Source organism: Cornus florida, unplaced genomic scaffold (genome assembly GCF_030987335.1).
Source record: "Cornus florida cultivar Cherokee Brave unplaced genomic scaffold, ASM3098733v1 CherokeeBrave_3.0.0_Hap2_Chr06, whole genome shotgun sequence".
NCBI classification, from domain to species: Eukaryota; Viridiplantae; Streptophyta; class Magnoliopsida; order Cornales; family Cornaceae; genus Cornus; species Cornus florida.
This window is the reverse complement of record NW_026775576.1, coordinates 37,534,544-37,555,815: the sequence shown is the minus strand read 5'-3', so window position 1 is coordinate 37,555,815 and position 21,272 is coordinate 37,534,544. Positions and strand designations below refer to the sequence as shown.

At 34.8% G+C, this 21,272-nt stretch overlaps 1 protein-coding gene and 1 long non-coding RNA gene across 3 annotated transcripts; one reads left to right on the top strand and one right to left on the bottom strand.

Moving 5' to 3' along the window:
- The first annotated feature begins 5,035 nt into the window (after positions 1-5,035).
- On the top strand, positions 5,036-5,401 carry LOC132313956 (uncharacterized). Its single transcript, XM_059812887.1, has one exon. The coding sequence runs from the start codon at positions 5,036-5,038 to the stop codon at positions 5,399-5,401; it is 366 nt and encodes a 121-aa protein (XP_059668870.1).
- Positions 5,402-12,951: 7,550 nt separating this feature from the next.
- On the bottom strand, positions 12,952-21,149 carry LOC132311330 (uncharacterized). Of its 2 annotated transcripts, none has more exons than XR_009482929.1 (7): positions 20,843-21,149; positions 20,290-20,739; positions 19,879-20,085; positions 18,310-19,797; positions 17,536-17,750; positions 17,359-17,426; positions 12,952-13,170 (listed from the first exon to the last, which is right to left on the bottom strand). It is a non-coding gene; the product is annotated as an uncharacterized LOC132311330 (long non-coding RNA). The 2 variants fall into 2 exon arrangements; XR_009482928.1 differs by having other exon boundaries at positions 12,952-13,149.
- Positions 21,150-21,272: the final 123 nt, after the last annotated feature.

Below are 21,272 nucleotides of genomic sequence, written 5' to 3'. Positions count from 1 at the left end.
AATCAAGATATCTGTTAAAGATGATAAGAAGGATGATAAAAAGCCTCGCCAGTTTCAAGAGAGGGAAAGACAACGTCCTACGCTAAAGGAGTTAGAGAAGAAGGAATACCCCTTCCCCAATTCCGATGTCCCTAGCATCTTGGAATGTTTACTCAAAAGTAAAGTTATAGAACTCCCTGAATGCAAACGCCCTCAGGAGATGGGACGTGTCAACGATCCAAAATACTGCAAATATCATCGTACTGTTAGTCATCCAATTGAGAAGTGTTTTATCTTCAAGGAGGTGGTGATGAACCTAGCAAAACAAGGAAAAATCTTGTTGGACACGGATGAAGTTGTAACTTTAAATCATACTACTGCTGCTGTGACAACCTCTGTCGTGGGGAGTGCTCATTCTTAACCTTCAACTTCTGAGATGTATTGCACAACCATCCAGTTTGGCTCATTGGAACCAATCCCCATCTCTCTTGGCAAAGGGAGTGCACTTGACGTTTCAACCTTTGGAAGGGCCTTTCCTCATAATGATGAAGAAGGATGGACTTTGGTGACAAGAAAGAAACCGCGGAAGCAACGAGCTGACATTTTTCAGACTAGTTATTCTGACGGGGGGCAAAGGAAGAAGAAACTTCAATATCGCCATAAGCAGTCTGGCCATAACAAAAAATAGGTCAAGAAGACACATTCAACCAAACACGCCTCTATAAGCCAAAGGATCCAGAAGCCTATTACTTTGCAAGAGTTCTTTCTAGAAAGATATCTAGATGACAAAGCTGTGATAGCTTACATGGTTTCAATTAAAACGGGCCCTGATGGTGAGAATAACAAGGATCAAGATGAAGCTCAGACTGTAGAGAATCATGTAAAGGATGCTGCCATCATTGAAAAGTCCGATGATGATGAAGTAGTTGGAGGTACGCTGGATTCATGTTATGCACCAATTATTTTCACTGACGAAGATCTTCAGTTGGGTTCGAAGCCGCACAATTCTCCTCTTTTCGTTTCTGGTTACATAAAGGAACAAATAGTTACTCGAATTCTTGTTGATGGTGGATTAGCGGTGAATCTCATGCCAAAATTTACAATGAAAAATCTCGGCATCACAGTCGACGAGTTATCTCGTAGCTGTCTTATTATTTAAGGTTTTAACCAAGGAAGACAGAGAGTTATTGGCATGATTCGAGCAAAACTAATTGTTGGCGAGCTCCAAGCTGAAACTTTATTGCATGTTATTGATGCAAAAATGTCCTACAATTTGTTATTAGGAAGGCCTTGGATACATAGTAATGGTGTCATTCCATCGACTCTTCATCAGTGCTTCAAATTCTACAAGAATGGAGTACAAATAGTTGTAGTGGACCATAAACCATTTACAGAAGCATAATCTCATTTTGCTGATGCCAAGTTCTATATCGATCATGATACACCTTCGGAAGTGCCGATCCCATGCCATCCATCTACACAAGAGGTTCAATCTACGAAAACAAAAAAAGCGTTAAGTGATCCATTAGATGTTTCAGTGACAGACATTGTAAAGGTAGCTAAAACAAGAGGGGTCTCGATAAAAGCACATCAGACAAAACCTATTTTAAAGTATGTTCCAAAATCTCAACGACAAAAAGGGCAGTCACCTGTCATTGAGATACTTGAAACCAAGGAATTTAAATTAAAAATGTCCCAAACCAAAGAGAAAGAAGATATACAAAAGCTGAAAGGAGAGTTAACTCTTCCTCTCACCATGATTCAAAAGTCTTCGCCTTCCAAGCCTCCGTTAAAAGGGTTCATATGGCCTTCTCAATCTCTGGTCAATCATGGATCACTTTCAAAACAAAGGACTGATGAAGGATTAGATCTTAAAGCATACCAACTCATGGCTAAGTCGGGGTATGATTTTACAAATCCTGCAAACCTTGGGAAACTGAATTCAGAGGTCACCAGTGAGAAAATGCATGGCCTCAATGAGACACAAAAGAAGTTGAAAGATCAAGGGCATAAAATCATTCCACCCAAGTCTGGTATCGGTTTCGTACCTTCTGAGCCACTTCGAATTCACATCACAAAAAAGGACAAGAAGTCAAACACTTTTTACATTGGGTTTGAAGAAGTTACAGATGAACAAGATCAATAGACTATAAATCAAAAATCGGTCTTCGACCGTATTGGAGCTCCATGTGATCGAATATCTGTATTCAACAGGTTGTCAAGCCAAGAATAAAATGTTTCAAGTTCTCATGTCAGTAGTTTGCCTCATGCCTCTGTTTTTAACATAATGAGCTTTCATGACCAAGGAAGAAAATCTCCACAACCTCAACCTCGAAAGTCCGTATTTTCTCGAATTGGTACTATTAATGATGCACCGCTAAAAAGTAGCAAGAGTGGGAAGTCAGAGGAAACAAGCATTGACGTGGTGAATAATAGTGAAGTTCAGAGCCTAGTACCCTTGCGAATGAAACGTAAGACAGAGATAGATGTCACTAATGATGTTACATTAAAAGCTAGAAGGTGAACCAATGTTTTTACTAATCAAGCAAAAGAAGTGGAAGACATTGGCGAATCATCTTGTGTTACTTCATACAACATCACTATTGAAGAGGAACATGAAGCTGAACAACCAGATGACATCGAGAAAGCTCCAGTAACACTAGAAGACGGGGGGCAGGCTACCGTTGATCAACTCAAAGAAATCAACTTAGGAATTGATGATCAACCCAGACCAGTTTTCATTAGTGCATTCCTAAGCCCCTTAGAAGAAAATGATTACTTTCAATTGTTATCTGAGTATAAGGATGTCTTCGCTTGGACATACAAAGAGATGCCCGGTCTTGATCCTAAAATTGCAGTGCACAATCTTACTGTCAAACATGGGACACGTCTGATTAAGCAGTCTCAACATTTCTTCCGTCCAGAGCTAGTTCCGAGGATAGAGGAAGAACTTAACAAATTGATTGAAGTAGAGTTCATTCGTAAGGTCAAATATCCAACATGGATTTCGAGCATTGTTCCATTGAAGAAGAAAAATGGACAGATTCGAATTTGTGTGGATTTTCGTGATTTAAATGAGGCATGCCCAAAAGATGATTTTCCTCTTCCCATCCCCGAACTCACTATAGATGCAACCACAGAGCATGAAGCTCTCTCGTTCATGGATTATTACTCCGGGTACAATTAGATAAAAATGACTCTGAAAGTTGAGGAACTAACTACCTTTCGCACTCCTAAAGGCATGTATTGCAACAAAGTTATGCCCTTCGGACTCAAAAATGCTGGAGCAATATACCAGCGCGCCATGCGAAGGATCTTCGATGACATACTCCACAAGATTGTTGAATGTTATGTTGATGACTTGGTGGTTAAGACGAAAGAACGAAGGAACCATTTATAGGATCTACGTATAGTTTTTAATCGCCTCGGAAAATTTCAACTCAAGATAAATCCTCTTAAATGTGCATTTGGTGTGACTTCAGGGAAATTCCTGGGATACGTTGTACATCATCGTGGTATTGAGATTGATCCTAATAAAGTGGAGGCCATTCAAAAGATGCCGCTACCAAAGAATTTACACAAGCTTCGAAGTTTACAAGGTCAACTTGTGTTCATTCGTAGGTTCATCTCAAATTCAGCTGGCCGTTGTCAGCCTTTTAACCGACTTATGAAGAAAGACGCCCCATTCATCTGGGACCAATCTTGCCAAAATGCTTTTGATAGCATCAAAAAGTACCTTCTCAATTATCCAGTATTGGGAGCACCTGTACCTGGAAAGCCGCTCATACTTTACATTGCTGCGCAAGAAGAATCGTTGGGTGCCTTCCTTGCTCAGAATAATGAAGAACATAAAGAAAAGGCATTGTATTACTTAAGTCACAAACTTACCCCAGCGGAGCGAAATTATCCTCCAATTGAAAAAACATGCCTCGCACTTGTCTTCGCCTCTAAGAAATTGAGGCATTATTTCTTGGCTCATACGATACATCTTATTGCAAGGGCTGATCCTCTTAAATTTGTCATGTCTAAACTGGTCATTTCCGGACGCTTGGTGAGGTGGTCAATTTTGTTCAACGAATTTGAAATTATTTATGTGCCACGAAAAGTAGAAACAGGACAAGTCCTGGCAGATTTCTTGGCTGACCATCCTATTCCAGCCGATTGGGAAATTTATGAAGATTTTCCTGATGAAGAAGTCTTCGATGGGGCAGCACGAGCAGACGAGGCCGGAGCAAGAGTAGTGTTTGTCTCTCCAAAAAGACATGTTATTCCGTACTCTTTTGCACTCGCTGAAAACTGCTCAAATAATGTGGTTGAATATCAAGCCTTGATTATCGGCTTTCAAATGGAAAATGAGATGAAGATCATAGATCTTGAAATATATGGAGACTCTAAGTTGGTGATTAATCAACTTCTTTAAGAATATGAGGCTAAGAAAAATGATCCAGTGCTGTACCATTGTTATGCCTCTCATTTGTTGGACCGATTTGATAGCGTCATGCTAGAACACATTCCGAGGAAAGAAAATCGGATAGCTGATGCTTTGGTAAATTTAGCTATAACATTGGCGGTAACTGTTGAGGACTTGGTTGATGTTCCTGTATGTCAACGATGGGTCTTGCCATAAGTCTTGGAAGATAAATTTGAAGAAAGTAATTTGGTTTCTTATTGGACACAAGAGGAAGAAGACTGGAGACTCCCTATCATTGATTATCTGGAACATGGAAAGCTTCCTGAAGATCAATGCCACAAGACTGAAATACGAAGACGAGCACCTCGATTCATCTATTATAATGATACGTTGTATAGGCGTTCATATGAGGGCCTTTTCCTTCGCTACCTCGCAAATGATGAAGCCACCCACACAATGAAGGAAGCACATTCTGGGATTTGTGGAGCCCATCAGTCTAGACCAAAACTTCACTTTCGTGTCAAAAGAATGGGTTATTATTGGCCCACCATGGTCAAGGACTGCATGGAGTATGCGAAAAGGTGTCAAGCCTGTTAATTCTATGCTAACTTCATACACCAACCACCGAAACCATTGCATCCTACTATGACGTCATGGCCATTTGATGCATGGGGATTAGATGTAGTTGGTCCTTTAGACAAGTCTTCAAAGGGCTACTTGTATATCTTGGCTGCCACTTTTTCCAAATGGGCAGAAGCTACACCTTATAAACATGTGAAAAAGGAAACAGTGGTTGATTTCATCAAATCGAACATTATCTATCGATATGGTGTCCCTCAATACATTATCACTAATAATGGGACGAATTTCAAAAATAGTTGGGTAACTGACCTTTATGAGAAGTTTGGTTTCAAACAACGTAAGTCCTCCATGTACAATGCCCCTGCCAATGGTCTCGCGGAAGCATTCGATAAAACTCTTTGTGAGTTATTGAAGAACGTCGTCAACTAGACAAAGAGAGATTGACATGAGCGAATGGAAGAAGCATTGTGGGCATACCGCACTACGCACCATACACCAACTCAAGCAAATCCGTATTCTCTGGTCTATGGCGTAGAAGCAGTTCTTCCATTGAACAACGAATCCCTTCGTTAAGGATTGCCATACAAGAAGGTCTTACAAGTGAAGAAAATGCCATCTTACGTCTTCAAGAACTAGAAGCATTGGATGAGAAGAGATTAGAAACCCAAAAACAGCTAAAGTGTTATCAAGCTCGACGTTCTAAAGCCTTCAATAAGAAAGTTCAACCTCGGTCATTTCAAGTTCGAGACTTAGTATTAGCTATTCGTAGACCAATTGTCATGAATCGCAAGGGAAATAAATTTGTATCCAAATGGGACGGACCATATGTTGTTCGTGAAGTTTATACTAACGGCGCATATCTCATTATTGATAAAGACGGAGTAAGAGTGGGGCCCATTAATGGCAAGTTCCTGAAGTGCTATTACCCATGAAGGCAATGTTCCTGATCGTACGAGCTTAAACTGCACTATGCTCCTGCTCCGCATGAGCTAAAACTGTGTAGGGCCTAAAAAAAAATAAAAAAAAATTCATGTCTCTTTTGAACTACGTGATGACTTAATCCCTCGTTTGAGGGTACGTAGGTAGCTTATAATTTCATTCTAAGTTCAGTATGATGAAAAAAAAAAAAAAAAAAAAAAAAAAAACCCTCACTCCTTAACACAAGTTTAAACTATCTCCCAAAAAAAAAAAAAAAAAAATCAAGAACTCTTTGATACGAGTATAAACTGTCTAAAAGAAGAAAAAATTTGAACTACGTGATGACTTGATTCCTGTTCAGGGTACATAGGCATCTTGGAGGCATGTTCCAAGTTCAGTCCACTATAAAAATAAAAAAAAAATAAAAAAAACTCCTCAAAGTTGCAAAATGGCAAAGTCACTCATCATGCGATATCAAAAAGTGCTTATCATACCTGTCAACTTGGCACGCCACCAAAGTATAGCTACAAAGGAAAATTTGATCCATCGCCAAAGTGTAGCTGCAAACAATAATTTTGGTTCGTTGCTAGAATTGTAGCTACAAAGGAAATTTGATCCGTCAACAAAGTGTAGTTTCAAAGATTTTCGGTTCAACGTCAAGGTGTCGCTATAAAAAATGACTTGCTGCCAAGGTGTCGCCGAAGAATCCAGTTCATCATCAAGGTGTGGCTAGAAGAAATAAATAAATTTGATTTGCCGCCAAGGTGTCACCGAAGAATCCAGTTCATCATCAAGGTATGGCTGGAAGAAATAAATAAATTCGATTTGCCTCCAAGGTGTCATCGAAGAATCCGGTTTTTCATCAAGGTGTCGCTGGAAGAAATAAATAAATTCGATTTGCCGCCAAGGTGTCGCTAAAGAATCCGGTTCATCACCATGGTGTTGTTGCAACAAATTTTTGACTCACCGTTCAGGTATCGTTGAAGGAAATAAATAATAATTCTGCTCACCGCCGAGGTATTGCTGAAGGAGAAATTTAGTTTTCCGCTGAGGTGTTGTTGAAGAAAAAATTAGGCCCAAAACCAAAGTGTAGCTGCAAATAATAAAACCATGAAGAATATTAGTGGCTGGGCACCAACATTCGAGGAATGCTTCATCTTCATGGCGATCATATGAAAATAGGGAGGCAAATAGATCACCATATAGTTGTTGTTTTGATAAAAAAATTTCTTTGATAAGGGAGACCGCCTAGCATATATAAATCTCAAAGAAAAATTTCATGCGCCGATAGAACCATGAAGAGTATTAGTGGCTGGGCCCCAACATTCAAGGAATGCTTCATCTTCATGGCGATCATATGAAAATAGGGAGGCGAATAGATCACCATATCATTGTTGTTTTGATAGAAATTTTTCCTTGATAAGGAAGACCGCCTAGCATATATAAAGCTCGAAGGGAAATGGATAGCTCGCCAATAGAACAATGAAGAGTATTAGTGGCTGGCCCCAACATTTAAGGCATACTTCATCTTCATGACGATTATAGGAAAATAGAGAGGCGAATAGAGCACCATATAGTTGCTGTTTTGATATAAAGTCATGGAAACACGCTAAGACATCTTCTAACCACTCCCAATATAGTTCGATGTATGGCAATTAAGTAGAAAGTTTATAGGGAATACTCCATGATATTTCCCTCGCCTGAACAATGACACCCAATAGTGAAAACTGGTTTTCTTCAACAACTCTCTCATAAAGTGAAGAATTAAGTATCAAGGCTTCAGAGATAATACATTGTTCATTAATCTGATCAAGACAAAAGTTGGTTAGTTCGTATGTGGTCGTACATGTCCAATGAGATGAATAATATTCATTGTCAGGATTAGGTATTTGAATATATCTTCAATTGACAAAATTCTCATTGATGGAAATAGGAAAGGTCCTTTCGAATCCTGAAAAAAATAAAAATAAATAAATAAATTTTGTTTGTTTCCTTCCAGCAAGTGTGAAAAAAAAAAAAAAAAAAAAAAAAAATTGTTTTCTTTTCCAGCAAGCGTGGAAAGGGGGGGAAAAAAAAAAGTTGTCTCTTACAACAAGTGTTAAAAAATAATAATAAAAAATAAATAAATAATTTTTGTTTGTTGTCGCTTCAGCAAGCGTGGAGAGAGAGAAGAAAAAAAAAAAGAAAAAAGAAAAAAAAAATGTTTTCTCTAAGAAGCATGGAGGAGGAGGGAAAAAATAAAAATAAAAAATAAAAAATAAAAAAAAAATCATTCCTCCAGGAAGCGTGGAGAGAGAGAAAAAAATATATAAAAAAATAAAAAAATTGTTCCAGGACGCGTGGAGGAGGAAAAAAAAAAAAAAAAGAAAAGAAAAAAAAAAGAAAAAGAAAAGAAAGAACAATCATACTTATGTGTTCAAACAGATGCCACAATCCGACACAATCTTTAGAGGCTACAATCTTACAAATCCTCCAGAGCTGATTGAAATTGATGTCAAACCTTATGACTTGGGTGATATATATAGCTAAGGGATTTGTATAAATTGGAAAGTAAAATTCCAATCCAAAGTGGGATTAGAAAAGCAAAATAAAAAATAATAATAAAAAATAAAAAATAAAAAATAAAATAGAAGAAGGAAAGTTGGATACTTCGAGTCCCACTTGAAAGAGGAGACAAGTCTTGTTAAGCTTAGGACTCGAAGTGGGGGCAATTTGTAGACACTTAAATTTTAGTGAACTTTAATTTGGACAAATGGACCCATTAAATATGGGCCTAATGTTTAATTAAGTTATTTAATTGGCCCAAGTTTGGCCCACTTAAATTATTTAATTAAGTCCAGTCCAGATGGTTAAATAAAAAGAATAATTATTCCTAATAAAATATATTTGGAATTATTATTTTTAAGGATAATTATCATAATATATCCGGCCTGGCCCAGTTATGATATTTTCCTTATCAGAGAAGACACATGTCATCATCCTATGGATCCAAGAAGCCTATAAATAGAGGCCTGGAGGAAAGGAGAAGGGGTACACAAAGTCAGAATTCAGAAATCTAGAATTCCAGAGAGAAATACAGAAACTCTCATCCCCAACATCCAAACCCAAAAGCGAAGAACACCAAGCACCTCAAATCGTGTCGTTCTTCATCAAATTCCACGGTGATCAACAACAAGCACAGCCAAAGATGTGCCGTTCTTTATCAAATTTCATGGTGATTCAAGATAAAACCTGTGCAGCCTTTGGATCCAACCAACCAACAAAAAAAGGAGATTTAATCAGAGGACTAATTTTTTCTTTTGTAAAGAATATTACATAGAATTGTACCTCAATTTCTCAAATTAATAAAATTATATTATTTGCTCCATATTTTGTTTCTATTGCAGACTTACAAAATTTGTGTGTACATGTACAAAATTAAATCAAGTAAATAGTTAGATATATTTATGAGGGGTCATCCCACGTGTGTGTGTGTGTGTGTGTGTGTGTGTGTGTGTGTGTGTGTGTGTGTGTTCATTTTGTGTTGATTAATTTGATTTTGAGAAACATTACATGAATTCTTAGCGCACAATATATTAATGTGTCAAGAAAAAAGAAATTCGGTGAAAAAAGTATTTTGAACTTGAATGTTTTAGTTTCGTGAATTATAATTGATTATATATTACCAGTGATTTCACGCAATTAGTGTTATTAATTAATTATATATTAATATTACAAGATTATTTAAACATTAAAAAAACTAGAATTAAAATATATAACAATTAAAATGTCCTAAATTATCAATAACCACTGTATAGCACTTGTTAGGTTGGAATTCAGTGCTGTATCATATACAATTTCACAAAATTCCTTCCTAGTCACTTTCATGAGTAATTTAATGTTAGAATGGGACCAATTATTTATTTTTCTTCTTTAGACGAAACCAATTTGGGCCCATGAAATAGACATATTCCAATGACAACTTGCTTGATTGGGAGATCCCAACTGACTCATCTATCATCTATTTCTCATTTGGAAAATGACTATAATTGTCAACTCACCTTTTAACTTTACAGTATTACTGACTTCATGATCACTACGCAGAGGAAAATGCCAGTTCCAAATTCTTTGTCTTTATGGCAGCCCGTGAGCAGATTAGATTGGATCAGATCCATCAAAATCATATTCGATCAGAATTCGATTCATTAATCGGTGTACCCTATATTGCTTGTATATATAATTCACATTAATAAAAATTAATTTAGAAAGCCGACTAAACTAATCAGAATTCGATCTACTAACCGGTGTAACTTACATTGCAGGCATATATAATCTCTCTTATGTGAAAATTTATCTAGGAAAGTAAATTGATAGGAGGATGTTCAGTACAAATCCTTACCCTTCAACCGATCTTATTTTTCTTATAATTAAATCCTTGAAAACGTAAGGATTAGAACATAAAATATGATTAATTCTATTTTTTGAATCACAGTTTTTGCTTCTCAAATTAAAAAAATAAATTTTTTTGATGGTATTAGTTTTGATTTGTGCTTATTAGTATTTGATTACATACATGGCTTTTTATTCAGAATTTAAAATTTTGCTATATATGTGTGTTGTCTAATGGCGGGTGTTTGCATGTTGTTCCATTGCAACTTGAATTTACGGATTTGGAATGAGCAACAATCTCTCTATATCTCTAAGTAAGAATGGGTACATCTAATCCTCTTTGTATTACATAGTGACAAGAACATCAAGAAATGAACTGTCCTTTTACATTTATGTGCACGTTTTGCATGAAAATTAGAGGTGAAGTTTGATTATGACCCAACCTTTAATCAGAAAAGAACAGGCTGGTTCTGATTGAGTTGACTGCAATATTCGTTAGGGTGGTTGGACTACTCATGAAAATTGAGGAAATTCCATTTTGCAACACAATATGTTTTGACATTTGGAACCATTAACACTTACAGCTTGTGTTTCACTGGCTAATCTTTGACACTTTTATCTGATTGAACAACTCACAATGACTGCAATTGAACGTAAAATTTTATATAATAGGGTAAAGTGCTGATGGTGGTGGAGTTAGGGGCCAACAAAACTTTTGCTGGTGGAGCAAGTGTGTCGGCATGGTGGTTTTGCTAACAAATTTAAGCTTGATGATCATGATTATATAAATATATATATATATGTGTAACAAATTTTTATAACATTGAAATTAATCGTTTGGCGTTGTTAGAATGTTATATTAAAAACACTTGTACCTATCGAAATTAAGGGCCCGTATGTCATTAATGCTGTTAAAATGAAAAAGTGATCAAATTTTCTTAGAAAAAAATTTAACTGACATGTAGAACCTCTACTCATACACAGTTTTAAAAGTTAAAAATTAATTTTAGGTTCATTCAAAAGCTCTAATGTAGCTAAAATTGATAACCGTAAAAGGTGTTTTTAGTGATTACCAGACACATTTAAAAACTAAATTTTAAAATAAAAGTTCTTTTAAGTGGTTCAATAGTAATCCCAAACGCGTATGCTCTAAATCTCAACTTTCTCCTAGATTTTGGTAACAAAAACAAATTGTAGATTTAGCACTCTTTGGGGCATTACCCAATGGCTGATTTAATTGATAGAGCGCTCAACTCTCCAAACAGATATGTCCGTATTCGAGTCCCCCTATCCTAATTTGCTAGAAAATAAAAAATATTTAGCACTCTTTGCACATTGAATATATACTATGTGGAAGTGAAAAAAAAAAAAAGAAAAAAAGAAAAAAAAAGAAGGGATATTATCCTTATCATTATCATTGTCATCGTTATTATTACTAATACTACAATGACTGCAACTGTGAAGAAGAAATAGCTATATTTCAATATTGTTCCAAGGACTTTAATTTGTCCATACTTTAAATTCATAATTTTATTGATGGGTTGCATTCATGGGTCCAAGACCAACTACAACACTCAATCAATTACGCACTCAATCAATTACGTGTTGCATGGTTTTTCATCAATCACCAATAATAAATAGTCTTCGTATAGTATGGTGAGAAATTAAAATGCCAACCGTAGTTATGTCCCACTTCATTTCAAATAACAGTTGAGCATATTAATTAGAGAGAATTGATGTTAGGTGTGGTTGGTTGCCTACAAGTCTTGAATTTTCCTATTCACTTTCTCATCTTCTGATCTTATCACCTTGCTAGCTAGTACAAATTTGGATTGTTGCAATTTAAAAGATGACCCATAACTGTCAAGGTCGTTGAAATCAGATTGGTTTTAATTGCATATATACAGAACAACTGTCACTACAAGAAAAAAAGGCTTCTACGAGGGGCCAAAAACGCCGTGGAAATCTATTCACAGCGCATTCTAGGCACTCGTGTATGAGGGTTCCGTAAATACTCAATTTTTTTTACGAGAAAAAATCTGCCTCGTAGAAAAACAATAAAGTCGCCGTAGAAAATAATTTCGTTTATATATATTAAATTTTATTTAATTAACCTACGAGGTGCCGAGGCATGCCGTAGAAAAGGTTTCTACGGCGAATTGTAACTACCCGTAGAAAACTCACGAGACACCATCGCCTGCCGTAGAAAATTTTTTTACGGCGAAGTATAACTACCCATAAATAATCTCACGAGGTACCCACGGCTGCCGTAGAAAAGTTTTCTACGGCAAGTTGTAACTACCTGTAAATAATCTCACGAGGTACAAAACCATGCCATAGAAAAATTTTCTAAGGCGAATTTTAACTACCCGTAAATAATATCACGAGGCATTAAATCATGCCGCAGAAAACTTTTCTACGGCAAATTTTAGGTACCCGTAAATAATATAAACCATTCTCCCGACTTGCCGTACATGCTGTAGAAAAGTTATTTAAGGAAGATTTTCACTTATTTACGATATTTCAAGCTCCCCGTAAATAATATATATATATATATATATATATATATATATATATATATATATATTATAAATGATGCACCCTTAATTAATTCCTATTAATCATCCACTACCTATAATTCACATCACTTTCAGTTATAATTCATTTCAATTCAAAAAAACATACATATCCCATTAAATATATCAAAAGAGTTAAAACATTTTTACAATTCATCATTTATCAATGTTCCAAAATAGAAAATACATCAATTTGTCAAGAAAATCATCAATTTCTTAACACTTCTGTTGAAAAATTGATAAACCTTCTAGCACTTGAGTTTCAGTCTGCACTTGTCAAAAAACCAGCTCATTGTACAAAATCCAAGGAAGTAGCTGCAAAATCCAAGGAAGTAGCTGTAAAATCCAAGAAAGTAACTATATCACACAAGTCTTAAATTCAGAATGCTAATAAAAAAGGAAATAACAAGATTATCATTTTATGAATCAAACACAAACATTTTGCTAAGAATTTTTTCCTTAGATCTGCTTTTATATTTGAAGCAGATAATTTTTCTTAATTGAATACTAGATTTTGAAAGGATGTATGAGAACAGACAATATCATAATCTCTTTATATTCATGAACACTACAGTATCATAATATGTAGTCTCTTTATCTCATGATTATGAGCAAATCTGAAACATTCTGAAACAAATCGGAAACATTGTAAGTTTTTGGTACAACGATTATGAGCAAATCTGAAACTTTAAATACAAGTCAAGTCTTATATATATATATATATATATATATATATATATATATATATATATATTATCTCAGTTTGTTGGTAGTTTAATTTATATATGTTTTTTTTTTTAAAACTGAAATTCAGTGTTTTAACATTGAAGATGCTGTTGTAACCTTGCATTGGAATATACCTTTGCTTGTTAATTGGTTATTAATACCTAAGCAAGTGTATTTAGCCTATTGAAGACTAAGGGAGTTAACTTCTTCGGGACGTTAAAGGGAACTCGAATAAGTTTAATTCAAAACTCTCAATTTCTTTCAAAGATTCAATCTTTTAGAATTAAAAAGGGCTAGTGATATAACAAGTACCTTGATTGAGGTTTTTTTAATCAAAGATTCAATCTTTTCTCATTAAAACACTCTACGGTACGTCAAAGGGAACTCGAATATGTTTAACTCAGAACTCTCATTTTCTTTCAAAAATTCAATCTTTTTACATTAAAAAGGTCTAGTGACATAGTAGGTACATTGATTGGGTAAACCCCTCTTTCAATTTTGGTTGTTGTAGTTATTCTTCAGAAGGCTTTGTTGCTCCAAAACCTCTCCTCTTATTTTATTTTTTATTCTATACTATATTCATATATATATATATATATATATATATATATATATATATATATATATATACACACACACACACACTATTTGCTTAGAGAAAGAAGGATGATGACTCGTATCATTTTTATGGCATATATGCAGCGGCTAGTTCTTAGCCACCAAACCAACCCACCAACATCTTGACAAGTTGGAGTTTGGTTTAGGAAAGTGGACCTTCTATGGACACATCACACATGACTTGCATCTAAGCTAATGAGGTTGTTATGACAATTACCAGCCCCATCACCCTAACCCAGTTTGAGACTGGGGATATGTGTAATTATAATGGATTGGTTAGAGATATTCTCCAACCAGTGAATATTTTATCAACTTCTATATAAAATACACACTATCCACAATGACCTGTATCATTTTTATGGCATATATGCAGTGGCTAGTTCTTAGCCACCAAACCAACCCACCAACATCTTGACAAGTTGAAGTTTGGTTTAGGAAAGTGGACCTTCTATGGACACATCACACATGACTTGCATCTAAGCTAATGAGGTTGTTATAACAATTGCTAGCCCTATGACCCTAACCCAGTTGGAGATTGGGGATATGTGTAATTATACTGGATTGGTTAGAGATCTTCTCCAACCAGTGAATATTTTATCAACTTCTATATAAAATACACACTATCCACAATTAGTCTCAACAATGCAAGCAAAATTTTAAACCACCCTCCACACTTACTTACCTTTTTTTCCCTTCTTTATTCTTCTTTTATTTATTTATTTCTCCAATTTCTCTCTTTCAAGTATCAAACAAAAGAACACAAATTATTTATCTTCCTTTCTTCTTTTGGCTTCTATCTTATCTCTGTAAATTCTGTAAAATAGAACACAAAGCTAAAAAAAGGGCATAACGGACCCAACTTTGAGGAAGGAATCTGTAATTTCTAAAACGTTAAAGGTATTGCCTGTAATTTGGCCTAACCTTGAGGGAAAAAACAGATCTAAGCTTTCTCTCTATTAGACCCCAATTCATTCCTCTTTTGTCGGTTTCTTTATGGCGGTTTTAGACGCTTTTTATGTCATTTACTTGGGACTCGCCCTACCTGACACAATAATGAGCATTTGTAATAACCCTTACCCTATCCAAATACAAGGGTATATAATGAAACGTTTGTGCATGTGGAGGAAGGGAAGTGGTATGGTGTAATGGTCAGATTCATGCCGTTAATCTCTCTCTCTCTCTCCCTCCCTTTTAGGGGGTTTGAAGGGAGTGCCGGATGTTCAAATTCTTGTTAACGGTATTCCCTGCTTAGATGCAGACTATAGACTAGGACTGATTTAGAATTAAGAATAACTGTAAAATTGTTGAATTTGCATCGTTAATTTATCTCTTTCCCTCATGTGTAAATCAATCTAATTGCTTTCCTAGAGAGATCCTGAATTCTCAAGATTGCTGCATTTCTGGTATCAGCAATCATGTATATATTGTTACTTTAGAACTCTTAGCATGCATTTTATCTTGCATGGGCAATAAATAATACTATCATTGTTCTAAGCAGAAAAATGATTAACTTGGCTTCGAAAGGGGTATTGACATTTATATTCATGAACACTACAATATCATAATATGTAGTCTCTTTATCTCATAATTATGAGCAAATCTGAAATTCATGAACACTACATCTCAGTTTGTTGGTAGTTTAATTTATATATGTTTTCTTTTTAAAACTGAAATTCAGTGTTTTAACACAAGATGGTGTTGTAACCTTGCATTGGAATATACCTTGCTTGTTAATTGGTTATTAATACCTAAGCAAGTGTATCTAGCCTATTAAAGACTAGGGGAGTGGACTGTGAGGTGTTCCTAAGCTTAAATCACAAAGTTGCCCTTGAAAGCTTAAAAGCTAGGTTTTGGTGGGATTAAGCCTGCTTGTGTGTGCTTATTGCTGTAACTTGCTATGTAAAGTGTTCTAAACAATCAAGCAAGTATAATTTGATGATACAAGGCTGTGGGAGTTAATTGAAGACCTGAACAGAAGCTGCATTGTGAAAAGACTTGTCTAACCTCAATTTTGGGGTTTAAGCCTTTGTGAAGAGAAACTATTTTATCTTGCTCCTATCATTGTGCTATTCTTTTGAGTAAGTGTTTTTGAAGATACCTAGGTTGGGGGAAACAAGTAAAGGTCTGTTTTAAAGCTACATTATGAAGTTACTGGTTTAACATTGGGTACACTTCAACATATAAAAACCAATGGTTAGTGATCTTTTAATATTTTCATCACAAGTACATCTTATTTTCATCAAATGTCAATATATAATTTTTTTTATAATTTTTTTTCTAAATTAAATGATAATGAATATCTTCACATATAATAATAAATCAAATGTTTCATGACTTAGTTTTAACTCTTTTGATATATGCATATTGCTGTCATTCTATATAGAAAAGGAAAGGTGCATTTGTGTTTGTTTTGTGGGGGCCCAAAGTTTTGAAGAAATCTCCTTCCCATCAATAATTTCTATACTTCGTGATTTCTTCATTCAACACACGACTCTTTTGACTCTTAAAAGTGATGACTCACAACTTACTATTCTCATACTATTCTCAGTGGTGGTTGTTTGTTGGCGGCTTTGTGTTTGCATTTGGCTTTGTCAAATTCGGATGGAGTGGAAAGATGGTATAAATGAAGTTCTTATCATATTTTTAAATCATTAATTAATGAAATTGAACAGTCAAAGTGGTCATAGTGATGCAAAACATATCTTATATCATACATTTTGACTCCTCATAATAGAATTTTACTTCTACTCTTGTGCATATTTTTGAAAGAATTATGAAATAGAGCAAACTAAATAGATTGAATATAAAAACTCCATATAATGTTACAATTCTTTTTTTTTAAAAGCACTTTATATTATTTTTTTTAATTCACAAAATTATTTAATAAAAATATCAATCATGCACACGTAATCGATCCAAGAAAAATCTCATGACATCAACAACTTCTCCTCCACAACAATCAATCAAAACCTCCACATACGATGATCCCATACTCCCATGCTTTCAACATTTTAAAACAAGAAATAAAATTTAATAGCCTCCACATGGGCCGATGTACCAATAAGGTAATAAAGTTCAAGATACACCGCAATATTGGTCACTTAAAGGCACGTGACCCCCTAAATATGAGTATAAAAAGCATTAAAATTGTGCAATCATAAAAGAAGCTTAGTATTTGACCTTTGTTGTAGACTGGAATCATAGAAATTTTGATTCTTCTGCTCCTAATGAACTGGTAATAATCAATCCTGTCAAAAAAAAATATTTCAAAAATGTAATGCAAACAAATACATAAAAAATCAGATCGTATGACTAATTTAAGAAATATAATAATAAGTTAATGAATGACTAATTGACCTAAATAATTTTCACATATTTCTTAGGCTATACAACCGAGCTTGTGTTAGCATCACGAAGATAAAAAATTCCATTTAGGCTTGCTCGATACAAAGGACAGTCGCCGACCAAGATATCATCAATCCATACTTTCCAACAATCTGGACCAATTGGAAAATGATCTTCTAACGCATTGGGATCCATTGCTGCTATCTCAGCCTTTGCAACAACTACACCTGACCCATTCCAGTGTAACAACTCACATTTTAAACCATGTAGATCTTCTATAATAGGACTTGGCATAGCATTAGACTGAGAACCAGCGCTAGCATTTTGGGACTACAATTAATGAAAACATGGATTAAAAAAACTAGTACATTAAATTCAAATGCCATATAGGCAGAAAATAATACGTATATAAATTGTTGTAACACTTACCAACAAGGCTTTCATCTCATTCATAATCTCATTTCTCATTTCATGTTTGATTTGTTCTACTCTTTGTTCAACTATTTCTTCTACCCTTTTTGTTTGCACCCTTTGAAAACCATTTGCCTCAATTTTAGAGATTGTTGCTCCAAAACCAAGGCCTCTAACTCGGCCTTTACGTTCTGGACCAAGTACACGAGTGACTCCATCATCTCGAAGAGAGCTTGTGCCTTTAGGTTGGGTTTTGGTGTACTCTTTCATTTATTTATGAAATTCCATATTTTAAACATGTTTGTTGTTATGCATTTAAGCATGTTTATAAATGGAAATTTAAAAAATATAAGATAGGTAGGAAATATATATTACCACTGCTTCTTCTGTCGCATCGTTCAAAGCTTTCCCACCCTTCCTCATGTAACCTTCGATCCATACATCAACCCTTGTTATAGAGTTAGGTCCATCACTTTTTTTTCTCTACACAGGAACAATATTTGTGTACAGATAATAGAACATGTTAGTATTGTACAAGTTAGTATAATATTTGTGTAAAATTTGCTAATAAATTTTTTTTCAAATACTTACACGAGTGCTGCAGCGATTACAAGAGAGGCTGTGCTAAAGAGGACAGAAATGTGTGTTCTTAGCTCTATTTGAGCTACATTTGAGAGGTTGTGCTAAAGAGGACTCAAGACCAAAGAATAAGAGAGGTTTACAGAGATTTTAAATGATCATTTGAGCTGAAATTCAACCCTAAATTCAGTATAAAATGAGGGTCTCAAAGATAATCAAAGAGGGCTGAGAGTATAAAATGAGGGTCTCAAATACATATATGAGTGCTGAGGGTCTTTTTTGGAGCTGAGACAAGGGCTGAGCAAGTATAAGTTGGTGATTTACATCTGCAGGAAGCCACAAAAACAACAACTCTAGAGCTGGTATCAATTCTCAGATCTCAAACCTGTTCTATATTTAATTTCTGATGCATTGCAGCTGTATGTGAACTTAAAAGTGATACATCTTTATGTTACATGCATTATTGTTGCTTGATCATGCTTATAATGATGATACAGAGCTGTACAATCTAAGCTACATATCAGAAAAATAACCTTTATAGTTTCAGGCCTAATAAACTTAACAAATTAGGTTTTGTTTAAATTTAATGGCCTGCTGTGAGTGCTGTGACTGTCATACTTGAGTGTAGTTGACATAATTTTCATTTGAGCACCTCTAGTTTGATATTATATGAATAGGAGAATCGAGAATTGAGATGTACCACAGCAAATTTACAATTCTGTCCCTAAGAACATCACTGCTGTAGAAAATAAGTGTAAAGCTTGGTTTGGGTTGTGACATATTACTAACTTGTTAAAAACTGAGTTGTGGTAATTAAAGCATGTGTTATATGATGATTGTAAGCTGTGGAAGCTAGTTTCAATAAGGACCAGCCACAGAATTAGTAAAGTGCCCCTAAAACAGAAAAGGCTAAGACAAGACTGTGGGAATCTATTTTGAGCATCAAGAGAAGCTGCATTGTGGTTTGAAAGTTGTATCCCTATTGGTGTAGAGAATTGAAGCTAAGATTTCCTGTGTTGTATACTTTGAGCTGAAATTTCCACTAATAATGCACAATTAAGCTTCCAAAGCACATGATTAAATACAAAATATCGATACAAAATATGTCTGACACATGTACAAAATCAAACAACAAGATCCATTCATGGGATGAAAGAAGAAAAGAAAGATGGAATAATTAGTTCTACTTACCATTTCATCCTCTAGACGAGCATACCCCTTATGACTTGTTGTGTGAGGCATCTTTTGCTTCTTTCGCAATTCTTGAGATTTTTCTCTCTTTCGCTATAAACAAATAATATAATTACTAATTTCTAAAGAAGAAAGTTATTAGAGTTGTGGTAATTTGATCAATATTTTACTTACTTTGTGGTCATCAGAAAGTCGATTACTCACAAACTGTTGCCACTCATCGATTGATTGTATACTGTCAGGCTTTAATGAATCAATAGCCCCTGTATCTTCATTTGACTTATATATGTTGGTTGTAAGGCGTGTTCTATAATCACCCCAACTCTTTCCCATTCTTCTAAAAGCATCCTTTTTATGAAAATCAGGGACTTCAAATTTTTGCTGCATTTAGTGTAAAAATCAAACAATCAGTAGTTTTTGGGAAAATTTCCTATCATTAATGGCTTAGGTCCAATTATGAATGGTGGTGTGTGCTATTAAATTTGGTCATCACTTTTATTTCAATTATAATTCTAAAACTGAATCTTAGGTCAAATACCTATAATAAAACAAATATATCACATAAAATGCAAGAAAAGAACATACCTTTATAGATGTCCATATGAGTCTTTCTTTCTCAGCTGAAGCCTCTTTCCACTTTTTTGAGCTAATTGGAACATTCTGTCGTGCTATTATTCAAATGCTAGTAGAATTTTTTTTACTATTCTCACCAATTGGTTGCCCTCTTTCATTGAATTCAATCGGAAGTGGTGACTCGTTATCATTTACTACTGCATTTGCTAATATTGATGGACCTCTACCCTTATGAGGACCCTTGTGAGTAGAGGGAGTTATTGAAGCATCATTTGCCGAGGTGCTTCCACTATCATGATCGATTGGAACGCAGCTAGAACCTCTAGATTGTCCACCTAACTGTGTATGGGGAGAGTTTGAATCTCGATCTGATATAGTAATTCCCTCATTTCCCGAAGTCCTTAATGCTGCCACAATACAATTCCTCTCTCTTAGTCCTCTTTTTGCACCAACTTTAGAGGACTTTATATGAGAAAATATGCAAGATAAGAAAATAAGAAAAACCATTAAAATTTAATACGAGGCAACAAAATTATAATTTAAAATCGATATATTAATTACTTACTTCTGCGGGACCACGCATGCTGAAATTTATCTATCTTTTTCCCTCTTCAATTCTTACTCCTTTGCTCTTATAATGAGAATGACCTATTTTTAGAAACAAAAAGTTCCAGGAAAAAAAAAAAAACAAAGTATTTCAAGCCATAGATATTTCAAGCATAACATTACACATCATTTTTCCCCTGCATATTAGTGTATTGGTGATAGAACTCAGGGTCCAGACAATACAAGATGCATAAGAATGTTTAAATATAAAAAATACATATATGTTCTTGCAAATATAGATGATATTAAGGGTGTTTTACACCTTCAGATAGACCCACAAAACATGTGTACAAGTTATTTAAACAAAAGTAAAGCCTATATGGAGTAGTATTTAAAAGATAAAAAGAGTGAGTGAGGTGTAAAGTTATAAGAAGACATGTCATAAAGCA